The sequence below is a fragment of the Glycine max genome, chromosome 2 (genome assembly GCF_000004515.6).
Source record: "Glycine max cultivar Williams 82 chromosome 2, Glycine_max_v4.0, whole genome shotgun sequence".
In the NCBI taxonomy this organism is placed as follows: Eukaryota; Viridiplantae; Streptophyta; class Magnoliopsida; order Fabales; family Fabaceae; genus Glycine; species Glycine max.
In genome coordinates, this window is record NC_016089.4 from 46,059,629 (window position 1) to 46,071,992 (window position 12,364).

Below are 12,364 nucleotides of genomic sequence, written 5' to 3' on the forward strand. Positions count from 1 at the left end.
GAAACTGTCAGCACCCAGCATCACCACCATCTGTAGCACAACTGCCACAGCTTTGAAAGCTAAATCACATTGAAAGAAAAAAGGTGTTTGCTGTAATGCATTTTAAAACACCACCACTTTTAAAATTCAAAAGCGGGGATATGATCGAAAGAATATGATCCAAAAAGAAGTCAAATAAATATATTTTTACAGACAAAGATTTGTTTACAAAATTCAATCCTTTTTGTTTCTTTGTGTGAGTAAGATGGAATTGAAGTGAATAAAAGAATTAATTTTGGTTGTAATAACCAAGAAAGGTCTTGGCAGCATCCAAGCTAGGGAAATAAGTGGGTTCAAGGAATATCTTGGTGAACCCATTATCGGCCTCGGAGCTCCCCATCATAACCGTCACAACCTGCTTATACGCGTAGAAGAACCTCTTCATCGCCACCTCAATCCCCTGCATCCCCTGCAAAACATGAACCTTCCCTTTCTCTTTCTCCGAGTAAACCTTCATCGCCGCCTCCATCATCCCGGGCCCACCCTTGGGGTCCACCTCCACCTCCAATATCTCCGGCACCTTCTCCCTCAGATTCCTACACACCCTCGCCACCTCCACAAGCTCCCTCGACCTGAAGCAAAACGCCACCGTTTCGCCCGCAGTTCTCATCATCCCTAACTCCTTCTTCAGCCTCAAGAAATCCTCTGGATCCATCATGAGGTTCATGTCCCCAACCTCCGTTAACAACTTCCAGATCCGCTCCACCGCATGGCACTCACTCGCGGCCTTCTCCAACGCCTTTTTCTCCACCGACTCCGTTACTCTCTCCAGCAGCTTCTTCACCGAGCGCGTCCAACACTCGGCGATCTGCTGCGTGGCGTGCAGCGTCTTGTTCTCGTGGTTCCCCACGTAATCATCAAACGGCGTCGTCTCCAACGAGTGAATCTCCCTCGGCCTGCAAACCGCGTCGAAGAGAAATATCTTCTTTCCCGCGATATTCGCCTCTCCTAAACCTAAGGTGTAGGTGCACCTCCCCATCTCGTAGTCCACCGAATTGAGAATCCTCTGCGCCACGTCCTTGGATTTCTGCCACGTGGCGAGGCGCGGGAGCAGGCTTTCCTCGCTGTAGCTTCTGCTTTGACCGGTAAAGCCGTTAATGTCAGTCACGGGTGCCTTGCCACGTGTCTCGGGGTTTTCTTCTTCGTCTTCGCATAACATGGCTATGATCTGGATTTGGGCCGTGGCGAGAGACTCGACGCGTCGGGTCCACTCGCGTTTGTTGATGTACGGTCTCGGGTCGGAGAAAACGGTTGCGAGTAAGCGGAAGGTGATTTCGAGGGCGTGTAAGGCGGGCTTTAAGATGGGCTCGTTGGCCCAATTGGGGAAGTCCTTGGAGGCCCAGAGGGCTCTGAGCTCAGGGAGACGAAGGTAGTTGTCGTATGCAGCGCAGATAGGAGACGACGCTGCGGTGATGTCGTTTTGGCGAAGGGGGAGTTGCAAAGTTGGGATTGGAATGTTATGATCCGGGAGAGAGAGTTTGGGGGACATTGGAGGCATGATGTTGGAGTGAACCATCTTTGTTTGCCAATCTAGATCAACCATTGTGAGTTTGGTGAATTGGAAACTGAGTTTTGTGAAGAGGAAATGGAGATGGGTATGAGAGAAAGAGAATGGGAGAATTTAAAGGGAAGGAAAAGAAAGACGTGTGGACTGGGGTACAAGACAAAGGGTATGCACACATGAAGAACAAGGAATTTGAAAGTCAAGGCGCTGTGGAATCATGAATTTAATTATAAACGCAAAATCTGAAAAGTATATTTTTTTTTATATATGAATGAATAAAAAAGCGATGGAGGAGATGGAGCTTATCCGTAAGGAAAAAGGACAAGGAAGGAAGTTGAAGGAGAAGAGAGTTTATGTTTGTTAGTGGAGTGGTTCAAGTTGGAGCTTCTAAGCAAATACGCGTTGAACCCCACTCTCCTTACTTTCCTTCTTTCCTTTCGTCTTGATAACCTTGGTCCGCGCCATGCTACATCAGCGTCAAATCGTTGGCTTTTTGGCTCCAAATGTGTCTTTCGCTCTTTCTTGTACGTACATGATAACAATAATCCTTCTTTTTCCTCTACCAAATTATCAAAACTTCCAAATGCTAATTACTCTTTTTTTTTTTTTTATTCATATCCGATCAAAACATTTTCTTAAATACTTCACATTTTTCTTACAAAATTATTAATTACACGTTTCTATTCAACGCCACACGAGTAGGGACAGAATAATAATAGTATTAAAATTGGAGCGGGTGCAAATATTTATTTATTTTTTATCTGGAATGAACAATTTTTAACAACATTTTTTTTATAATGTGTTTGCTGGATATACTTTTTCATTTGTAACCATTAAAGATTTACCAAACATAAAAGTTTTCCTGAAATTTTTTAAGTACTACTAAGTTAATTAGTCCTTTTATTGATTAATTTTAATAAATTAACAAAAATGCACTTGTGCAATATAACTTCATTTGGTGTATATGAGATAAGATTGTGCAAACTCTCTTATTTTAGACTTCTATATAAAATGTGTGAACTCCTCTTTTAACATATATGCAACCTAAAGTTACTTTACCTTATGTATACATCTCTATTTTTTCTAAGTTAACTTAATCAGTAAAGCATGAGTGCAACACTGTTGCTTTTACTATAACTGTTCTTACGATCAAGGATGAAAGTGCTAACTCTAGTTAATATACTTTAGAATTTTGAAAACTATTTTATACAAAATAAAACACACCTAAACCCTTTATTAGAGAGGTGGATGAACCCGCGGCACATTTAATTAATAAAATTGTTATCAAAATTCACTTTCTGGATTTGAACCTCAAGTAATGGAGAGTACTGATATAATAAATGGGGTAAAGGAAAGAAGAAAATCGGTTGACTCTTAATTGTTTTAAAAAAAATTAGGATGCAAGTGCATGCAAGATGTTGTAATGTAGAAGAGAGGGAATCTAGTTTCACAGATTCGTCCTTCCCTGCACCGACTCCTCATAACTCAACATATATATATATATATATATATATATAAACTAAACCTAATAGTCGCTTGGGATCTGGGGCAGCTAAATAAAGCATAATTACGGATCATGCCATCATTAGTCGGCCAAATAAAATTAGATGCCAAGTTTGTATAGACTATAGATAGACTAGAGCCTGGATTTCAATCATGGACATATATATTGACAGTGCCATTAATGACTTGTATTAATTATGCTATTTTCTAGGAGTATCATGTAATTCTAAGGTTGTGTTCTCATCATTCATCCACTCTAGTCTATACGTGTTAGTTAGATTTTTTTTTCTTCTGCAGGAATTCGAATTTCATCCTCCCAATTCCCAACACTGTTGTGGATTAATATATGAATATGATGACATATAGTAATAATAGTAATAATTTTACAAAAATGGAGAGAAAGTTATCCTTGATGCTCTCATTTGCTTTATCGCCGATATGTATCCCATTGTGCCACCTGTTTGGGCCCATAGCACATGCTTGCACCCACCCTGTCGACCAAAACAGGTTGCTTTGGATGCTTCCACGTGCAGGCACCGCAACATGCATGGGGAGGGAAATATCGTGTTACTCACAACTCATGTATATATGTAAGCAATGGACCCTCAACTCAATGTCAATCCCCTTAATTTACCTAAGAATTGGTATTGGTATTTTATGTACTTGCGGATAATGGGAAGTTGAGCAACTACCCAAACATTTTGGGTGGGTATTTGTTTGACTTAGATAGTCAATGGTGCCCTATGTGTGTGTCCACATAAATTAATGACTACCTAAACAACCAGCCATTATTGAAAATGTCCATGCATTTTTTGAAACTTAGCTATAAAGATTACGTATATTATTAATCATATATAGTGTTTGATTTAAAATGAAATATAAATAATTATTAAATTTTTTTATGTGGTTTTAGCAATCTATAAAGTGCCGTGATAATTGGGGATGAAAATAATTAAACCAAGTTAAGCTAAACCTTATTTAAGCTTCATCTGACAAGCTTAATTTATAATCTTACAGTCTAAGGCTGCCATGTTATTTTATTACAGACATTTTTTTTTAAGTCGGACTTAATTTTTATATAAGTTTAGTATTAAAAATTTATTTCATATTAAGATTTTAAATTGATCAATGAGCTTATCTTTAAATAGACCCATAAACTTATGAGCTTGTATGTATATAAGTGGAAAAAAATAAATTTATTGGTTAATGTCATACCACATACAATCCAATATATATACTTTTAACCCATCACACTAAAAACAGTTAAAACCACACAAAAAATTACATTATATAATCGTTAAAATAATCTCAAGTCTTCTGATTAATAAAAAAACAGCTCAAGTCAAAAACATAATATTTTAGGAGCTTAATGAATATGCATCAGTGTCAATCAATTAAAAATTATTATTAATTTAAGCTAATTAATAAAAAAAACTTATTATACAAAATAATTTATAATTTAATAACAATATAAAAATATTTTACATTATCATTATATAGTCTTACTTTCTCATATCTAGTTGTTATAATAATATTATATATATATATGTATATATATATATATATAATTTTAATAATATTATAAACAAATTTACCTGTCAAGTCCAAATGTCTAATAGACTTTTTATTTATTTATAAAAAACACGACTTACTTGGTTAAATAGACTTTTTAAAAAGTTAAAACTTTTTTTTTTCTTTTAAATAAGCCAGGCTTCACTTAAACCTTGAATGGGTTATCAGGTTGTAAGCCTTCATTGAATGATTTATCCTATTTTCACTCTCAATAATCCCTTTTGCCATCGTTATTACCCATTATTTTTTATAAAATTAAAAAAAAAGGGAGAGAGAAAATGGTTTTGATTAGAATAGACAAGGCAAACGAAATTAGGGCACTAAAGTGCAAGATAACATCAACCCATATCAGAGATAATGAATTAATGATTGTAGATGATCCATGAAAAGAAAAAGAGAAAGAGATGGTATTAAGGATAGGGTAGAATCTGAGGCTTGTGTTGAGGATGCATTAGATATGTTTGGGTTTTAAAAGAATACGAAAGGGGGAATGCAAGAGAACATCTCAGAAAAAAAGATGATAGCGGCATGCACTTGTTCCATTACCACTTTTTATGGATATTGGACTGTATGGTGCCCAAAAAGTCTGGCCACTGCGCATTCAATTGCATCATTAGACACACACGTTTCCATCCCCATCAACACTTAGTCATTTACCATAAATAGTTCTAGGAAAAAAAATGCAATTTTCATCCTTATTTACTTTTGATTAAATTTGGTTTTAGTCTATATATTTTCCAGTTAATGAAATTAATTCTTCAACTTTTAAAAAATGTGATTTTTTATCCTCTAATATGTGATTTTGTCACTTTTTGTTGTTGTAAAAAACCATTTTTTTCTACAATTCCATTATTTCAACTGTGGCCTGCAATAAGAAATTAAGAATCATTTTTATGGACTGACCTTTTTCTTCATGCAAATGTCGTCTACGGGTGCATAAGCATCGCGTCTCTCTTTTGAATTCACCAACAAACCTTTTCATCTATCCGATTAGGCAACACAAGCGTTGAGTTTTGAACTTTGAACAATAAAAGCCGTTTCTTTTCTATTTTCTTTTTTGTTTTTAGTGTTATAAAATTAACTGAAATTTTACCCATGCTTTGGTTGCAAAGAAAAGAAAAAAAAATCAAAGAATTTTTTTTTTTATTTAGTGTGAATCTCACACCCCTCTCTCTAGTTTAATTTCACTATTTTTCTCATAATTCTATTTTTATTCATTTTCCTTCCACTCAACCAAACCATGCCTTGTCGTCTGTCTTGACAGATATAAAGTATTTATTGCAACAAATAGATTTTGTTGTTTAATTAAAAATAGTACTATATCATTGAAGCAATCGTTAAAAAAAGTGTGCAAGTTGTATGATGTAAATTGTAAAAAGTATTCAAATGCGCCAATATCGCCACTTGCAAATTCAACATTTTAGAGTTGTCTCTTATCACTAGCCATTGGCAACTTCAATAGGGAAGTTGTTAAGGGGTTTGACTATTATCGTTGATTATTGAAAAACATATATGTATTTGAATAAGTTATTATTTATTAAATTTCTTAAAATATTATCATCATTTTAATATTTTTATTCTATTTATTTATCTGATGGAGATGTCAAAAAAATAAAGTAATTATAAATCAATACTATTTTGTCTAAAGATATTTAAAAAAAAAAGGTTTGAATAATAAGTCATCAAGTACACAGTATTGTTCAATTTCTATCCGAGTATATATATCCCACTGTTTCAATATGTGAGCATGCCATTTAAGCTAGTTTTTATTTTTTAGTTAAAAATCTCATTAAATAATTTTTAGTTTTTTTTTTAAATGCTACTTAAAGTAGTATTTTTAAAAATATTAGTTTCTAACTTTTAGATTTTTTTTTTTTTTTTGCTTTTCACTTTTATATTTAGTATATTTATTCTTTTTTTTGTTACCTTTTTAAAATAAATCAAGGATTTTATTATTTTTCTGTAATATTTTTTGACTACTTCAACAACTAATTTTATCAAACACTTATAATTTAGTAAGTTAGATTTTCAGCTTCCATCCTTTAGTTACCCGTTAGTCTTTCGGCGTCTAATTAGTTTTTTAGTTAATTTTGCTGATAGCTATAAGTTGAAAGCTGACAAACTAACTTATTATATTATAAGTGTTCAATAAAACTAGGTGTTGAAATAGTAAAAAATATAAAATGATAGGAAATAATAAAATCATGATTTATTTTAAAAAGATAACCAAAAAAATGAATAAATGTATCAAGGATAAAAATGAAAAAAAATATATAAAAAATTAAAAGTCAGAAGTTAACATATTAAAAAATGTTACTTCAAATAACGTTTAAAAAAAATACTAGAAACTACTAAAAAATTATTTAAAAAATTGATTGCCAAACTACCAAATAAACATTTTAGCTAATAAAAAAAAATTAAAAATTAACTGAAATACCATTAACTTGAGTATATATGCCCCACTGTTTCAATATTTTAGCATGTCATTTAAGCTAGTTTGTATTTTTTTTCTTATCAGTTAAAAATTTCATTTGACTATTCGATAAATAATTTTTTTTAATAACTTTTAACTTTTTTTTTGAAAAGTTAGTTGAAATAGTATTTTTTAAAATATTAATTTCTAACTTCTAAATTTTTATATTTTCTTTCACTTTTATTCTCAATATATTTACATTCTATAATATAATCAATAACATTTTTTGGCAAGAAAATATATGGTCAACATATATACTAATTTTCATTATAGATTTATGAGAGTTTTTGGTGTCATAAAACTAATGAATAATAGTATTTGTGATTTTGGGTCTTTAAAAAAGAATTTATTTTGTCTTCTATATAAATATATTTTTTATTTTTTATTACACCTTGTTATATTTTACAAATATATAATTATGAACATTTTATATGAATTTTGATGTTTATATACTTTTTAAGATGGACTTTAACTTTTAATTTATAAATGGCCTCCCAGTTTAGTTCCGTCTCAGTTAAATAATAAGAAAGGAATTTATAAAAAAATATTTAGAAATAGAGAAAAAATTGTCATATTATTTACCCATGACTACCTTTTCACAAAAAAAAAAAAACTTTAATATTAATTAAATAAAAAATTGGGAAAAATCAACTGGATGAGTGGACTGTGTCCAAAGCCCACATCTTCGGACTTGTAGAGACGGTTGTTTGCGTCAGTGTCATTGAATCAACTAAAAGGTTTTGTTTTTGACTTCTGATGACTTATGAAGGCCTATCTACAAGAAAGCTTGAAATGACGTAAACATCACCGCCCATTTGTTTTTGTCACGGAACTGGAAGAAAGAAAACTCCTAATATTAATAACTTTTGTCATATACTTAGAGGGGAAATAAAAAGAAGAGAAGGATTTTTTTTAAAAAAATTCTAGTTGAAACATTCAACATTCACACAATACTATTGGGGTGCGGATTAGCTAACTTTTATTCTGTGTCTGATAGGAGTGAATTGGGTGGGAAAGAAAGTAGAGGAAGGAGAGAAGGAAAGAAAAAAGAGAAAAGGGCGCCGACAGCGGCATTATTATGATTTTTAATGGTCCTTGGTTATCCTCACGATAAAAAAATTATCACAAATTACAAGTTCAGTATCCTCCGTTTACTAAGAACAACATTTAATTTGGAGGGAGTAAACTTTAGAATAAGAAAAACTTCCAATTTAAAGTTAAAGAACTTAAACAGACTAAACAATGCGGCGTTAGTCTTTTTATAATTCATCCGAACTCTGCAAGCTTGGATTAAATCACCCACGTTCCATGTTTAGCAATTGTTACAAGAACACGTCAATTTAAAAGTGCTCCTATTGTATAAGAAACACATTATCTTTGAATTTCATAATCACATTTCACTTCTTGTTCGTTTGACTAGGTGCAATTTGTAAGTTTGTACAAACAAAAGTAAAGTCACCTAGCGTAGATCTATAGAAAAATTTAAGATTAATTAAATATAGCATTTTGATGGCGGCTACTTTGATAAACACGGAGTAATCGTGAAAGACTAAAATTATTAGCACTATTGCTTGCTCCCAGACATTTGAGGTTGAGGTAATGCCATTAAGCATCATATCATCACTTTTCCCATCTTCACAAAGAAGACAATAGGTATCTTGATTTAAAACCATAAGAGACAAAAATGTTAAAGCTTTAATTAACTATGGGATTTAAAAACTAGTTGCAATGTAACATGAATTGAAAAGACAGCAAACTAAAATAGCACCTAAAATGAAAGACAAACAACTTCATTAATTCTAACAAAGCAAACTCAACAAAAGTATTACTTAATTTAGTCAAACAGACTGAAACCCATGTCATCGTCAGACTCTTCAGCTGGTTCTTCCTTCTTTTCCTCCTCCTTGGCTGCAGCCGCTGGAGCACCAGATGCAGCAGCAGGAGCAGCAACGGCGGCAACGGCAAATTTACTTGGGTCCTGCATTCAAGATAACTCATAAATTAAAAGGATGAAGAAAATAATTTCGGTGATAGTTGATCAAAATGTCAAAGCCAATACCTTCAGATACTCCTTGACCTTGTCTGCCTCCGGGAAAGAATAATCTGTCTCAACCGCAACAGCAAGAACATTCTTGTAGGCATTGACAAACATGTGTGGTGCTGCAGCAAGTGTTGGATATGAAATAGCCAATGAAAGTGAAGTAACCATTGAGACACCAGCAGCAAACTTCCCAATGAGGTCATCCTCAGTAAGATCAAGAACCTCAGGGCTGAACACTGAACCATTATCATAAACAGAGAGAACCACAAGCCCATATGAGAAGGGCCTTATGCCTAGCTTGGCAAGCAATGCAGCTTCAGAAGATCCAACCTTGTCTCCCTTCCTAATGAGTTCCACAGGTGTAATGATTTCCACAGTACCCTTGTTAATCTTGGTAGGAATGTTAAGCACCTGAAATACATAGACTAGGCATAAACATGACATAAAAACAAAATAATCTTGTAATGTTTGAGAAATGATTTTGAAAACAGAAAATTTATTTGATAAAAGTAATTTTAAAAAACATTTTTAAAAGATAATATTCAGTTTTCAGCTTTATTTTATAAAAAAAACATGTGCATTGGTTTTCTATTAATATTGTTTTTTCTTGCATTTTAATATTGTCCCCCACTTCTACTAAGTTTTATTTAAAAAATATATAGAATTGAATAGTGTTTAAAAACCAAAACACAACCAACCACACCCAAATTCTACAAGAACATTGCCAACCTGGAAGAAAGAGGTCTGAGAGGGATCGAGCCCTGTGTTGCCAGGAGGAACAACGACATCAATTGGAGCAACCAAACCAACACGAGCAGGAGCTCCAACCTGTTCGGATTAAACAATGTTTTGATGAGCATTCAATTAAAGCAAATAATAACCACAGATGACACGGTGGCAAAAAGAAAGAATGAAAAACTAACAATTGGGATGCAACTTACTGAACAACTACCACAATCTTAATAACTTGGGTCTATAACATATTTGGATACCAAATCATTAGGCATAACATGAAAAAAAACAATGTACAAGAATCAAACTTATGTTTAGCACCTTGCAACTACAAAGCAAATCGGATAATAATCATTATAAAACAATATCAGTAAACATCTTCAATGCTCACGAAATACATTCACTAGCATCAATTCAAAAAGCCTTGCTAAGTATTCACAGAAAAACTTAGGAAAGACTTGTTATGATTCAAATTAATTCAAAACACAAAAACAGGAAGCATAGCCAAACGAGTAACGTTACAACATTATCAAATACAGAACGAAAACAAACCAATAAAATATGTACATAGTTTTAATTGAAATGTACGCAAATAACACTTTACCTTGTACTTAGCAACCTCCTCACTGACCTCCTTCAGGTCACCCTTGGTGAAAATCAATCCCACATTGCCCTAATTCAATGAAAAACACATTGTCTCAAATCCAGTAATTAAATACGAAACAATGAAAGCTAAAATAGATTAAGGAAGGATGTGAAACTCACGACAAGGAGGGGGATAAGGTTGAGATAGGCATTGTTTCCGGTTTTCTCAGCGTGCATCCTGACAGAGCGCTTCATCATGGTGTTCTTCCCCATGAGGACAACAGAGTCGCCGCGAAGACCCTTGCGAATGTTCTGGAGCTGGTTCGATCCCACGTTGTCGGAGTTTACAACGAGGATTTGGCCGTACTCCTCCATTAGGTCGCACAGCTTCGCATCGTAAGCGATCTTCTTCTCAGCCTTGGTCTGTTTCGGTGCCATTGATTATTTCTGTTGTTACTGGGATTAGTTTTACAGGGCAAAATCGAGGGCCAAGACGAAGCTCTGGCTCGGTCAAGGCGGACAGCACAACGTTGCCGTCTCTTTAACCTCCCAAGTTGATGTATGGAGACTAGGGTTTAGGTAGCAAACGAAGAAGCCAAATAGACAAACGACGGGAGTGGTGGTTTATATAGTGCCGATGGGGCAATGTTAATCTAGGTTTTGGGGAAAACCTAGATCCAACGGCTGCGATTCGAATCAGACGGCTCATAGTGTTTATTCAGGCCCAATGGGCTTCAAACCTATATTTTGTTGGGATTTTTTGGCAGTTATTATTTACACTACCATTTTTTACTTGTACACTTTCCTATGCTTCTTTTTTCCCAACTACCCTCTAAAACACACTCCTCCTCTTCCCCCCTCCTTGCTACCAAAAACAATGCACTCCCCCCCCCTTTGGATAAGATGTGACAAAAACAACTAATCCCGATAACATCTTAAACACCGAACATTCCCCAAACCCCATTAACTCCACAAAATCATTCATTCCCAAATCCCAAAACCTATGTGACAAAATCTAACAAAAGAAAAATAAGAAGTAACAAAATAACTCATCAACACAAAATCAAAATCAAGAATCCAAATCGGAACCCCAAAGCATCTCGTAGCCGCTAACGGAACCACCACAGGAAAGCTAAGTTTGATTTTCATTCTGATTAGTATAAAAGACAAGTTCTTATATGCATTTTATGATCCAATAAAAAGTAAGCTAATTTTTTAATATAAAAAAATTGAAAATGAAATTAATCATTTCATATTGATAGTATGGCTATGATTAGTGTGCAGGTATAGCTTGGCTTAGGAATAGATCCCCACACAAATATTAGCATGCCCCGGACGAGACAACAACTCTTTCTGCAGTTAAATTCGTAACTTTAAATTTACTAACTTTAATTATTTGAAACTCTTATATATATTTTCCAAAAAAATTATTTTTTTAACAGTTTTATAAATAGCCCTTGACTCTCAAAATAATTGAGATCAAATAATTAAATTGAATTTACTAATTTAATTATTTTTTTATAAATACTTTCATGAAATTAAAAATATTATGGGTTAAATTAATAATTTAAATTTACTTATTTTAATTATTTATACAGATCATAAATGCTGAGTTGAAATTCAAACTTAAAAAAAATATTGTGAATGCTTTCTTGAAATTGAGAATAGTTAGGATTAAATAATTATATTCAAATTGACAATTTGAATTATCTAAAAATCATTGTAATGTTTTCATAAAATTTAAACTCTTAAAAATATTTTAGATACTTTTTAAAATCTGAGAATAATAACGTGTGAATTAGTAAATTTAAATTAAATGATTTTAATTATTTGAAAATTGTTATAAACTTTTAAAATATGGTATAAATGTTTAATTGAAATTCAGAAAATTTAAAATTAAATAGTTAAATCATAT

The 12,364-nt window shown here is 33.1% G+C and overlaps 2 protein-coding genes across 2 annotated transcripts; both read right to left on the bottom strand.

Annotated features, from left to right (window-relative positions):
- Positions 1–132: 132 nt before the first annotated feature.
- On the bottom strand, positions 133–1,621 carry HS1pro1 (nematode resistance HS1pro1 protein). Its single transcript, NM_001249681.2, has one exon. It carries the CDS (start codon positions 1,580–1,582, stop codon positions 269–271), a length of 1,314 nt encoding a protein of 437 aa, NP_001236610.2. The 5' UTR covers positions 1,583–1,621; the 3' UTR covers positions 133–268.
- A 7,147-nt stretch (positions 1,622–8,768) lies between these two features.
- LOC547816 (acidic ribosomal protein P0) lies at positions 8,769–11,014 on the bottom strand. Its single transcript, NM_001251445.1, is given in 5 exon segments — positions 8,769–9,069; positions 9,151–9,543; positions 9,862–9,960; positions 10,469–10,537; positions 10,630–11,014. Coding segments are annotated over 5 exon segments (963 nt in total). The 5' UTR covers positions 10,888–11,014; the 3' UTR covers positions 8,769–8,925.
- Between the last annotated feature and the right edge of the window lie 1,350 nt (positions 11,015–12,364).

Coding starts and splice junctions, on each gene's coding strand:
- HS1pro1 (NM_001249681.2), bottom strand. CDS start 1,582: ATGGTTGATCTAGATTGGCAAACAAAGATGGTTCACTCCAACATCATG.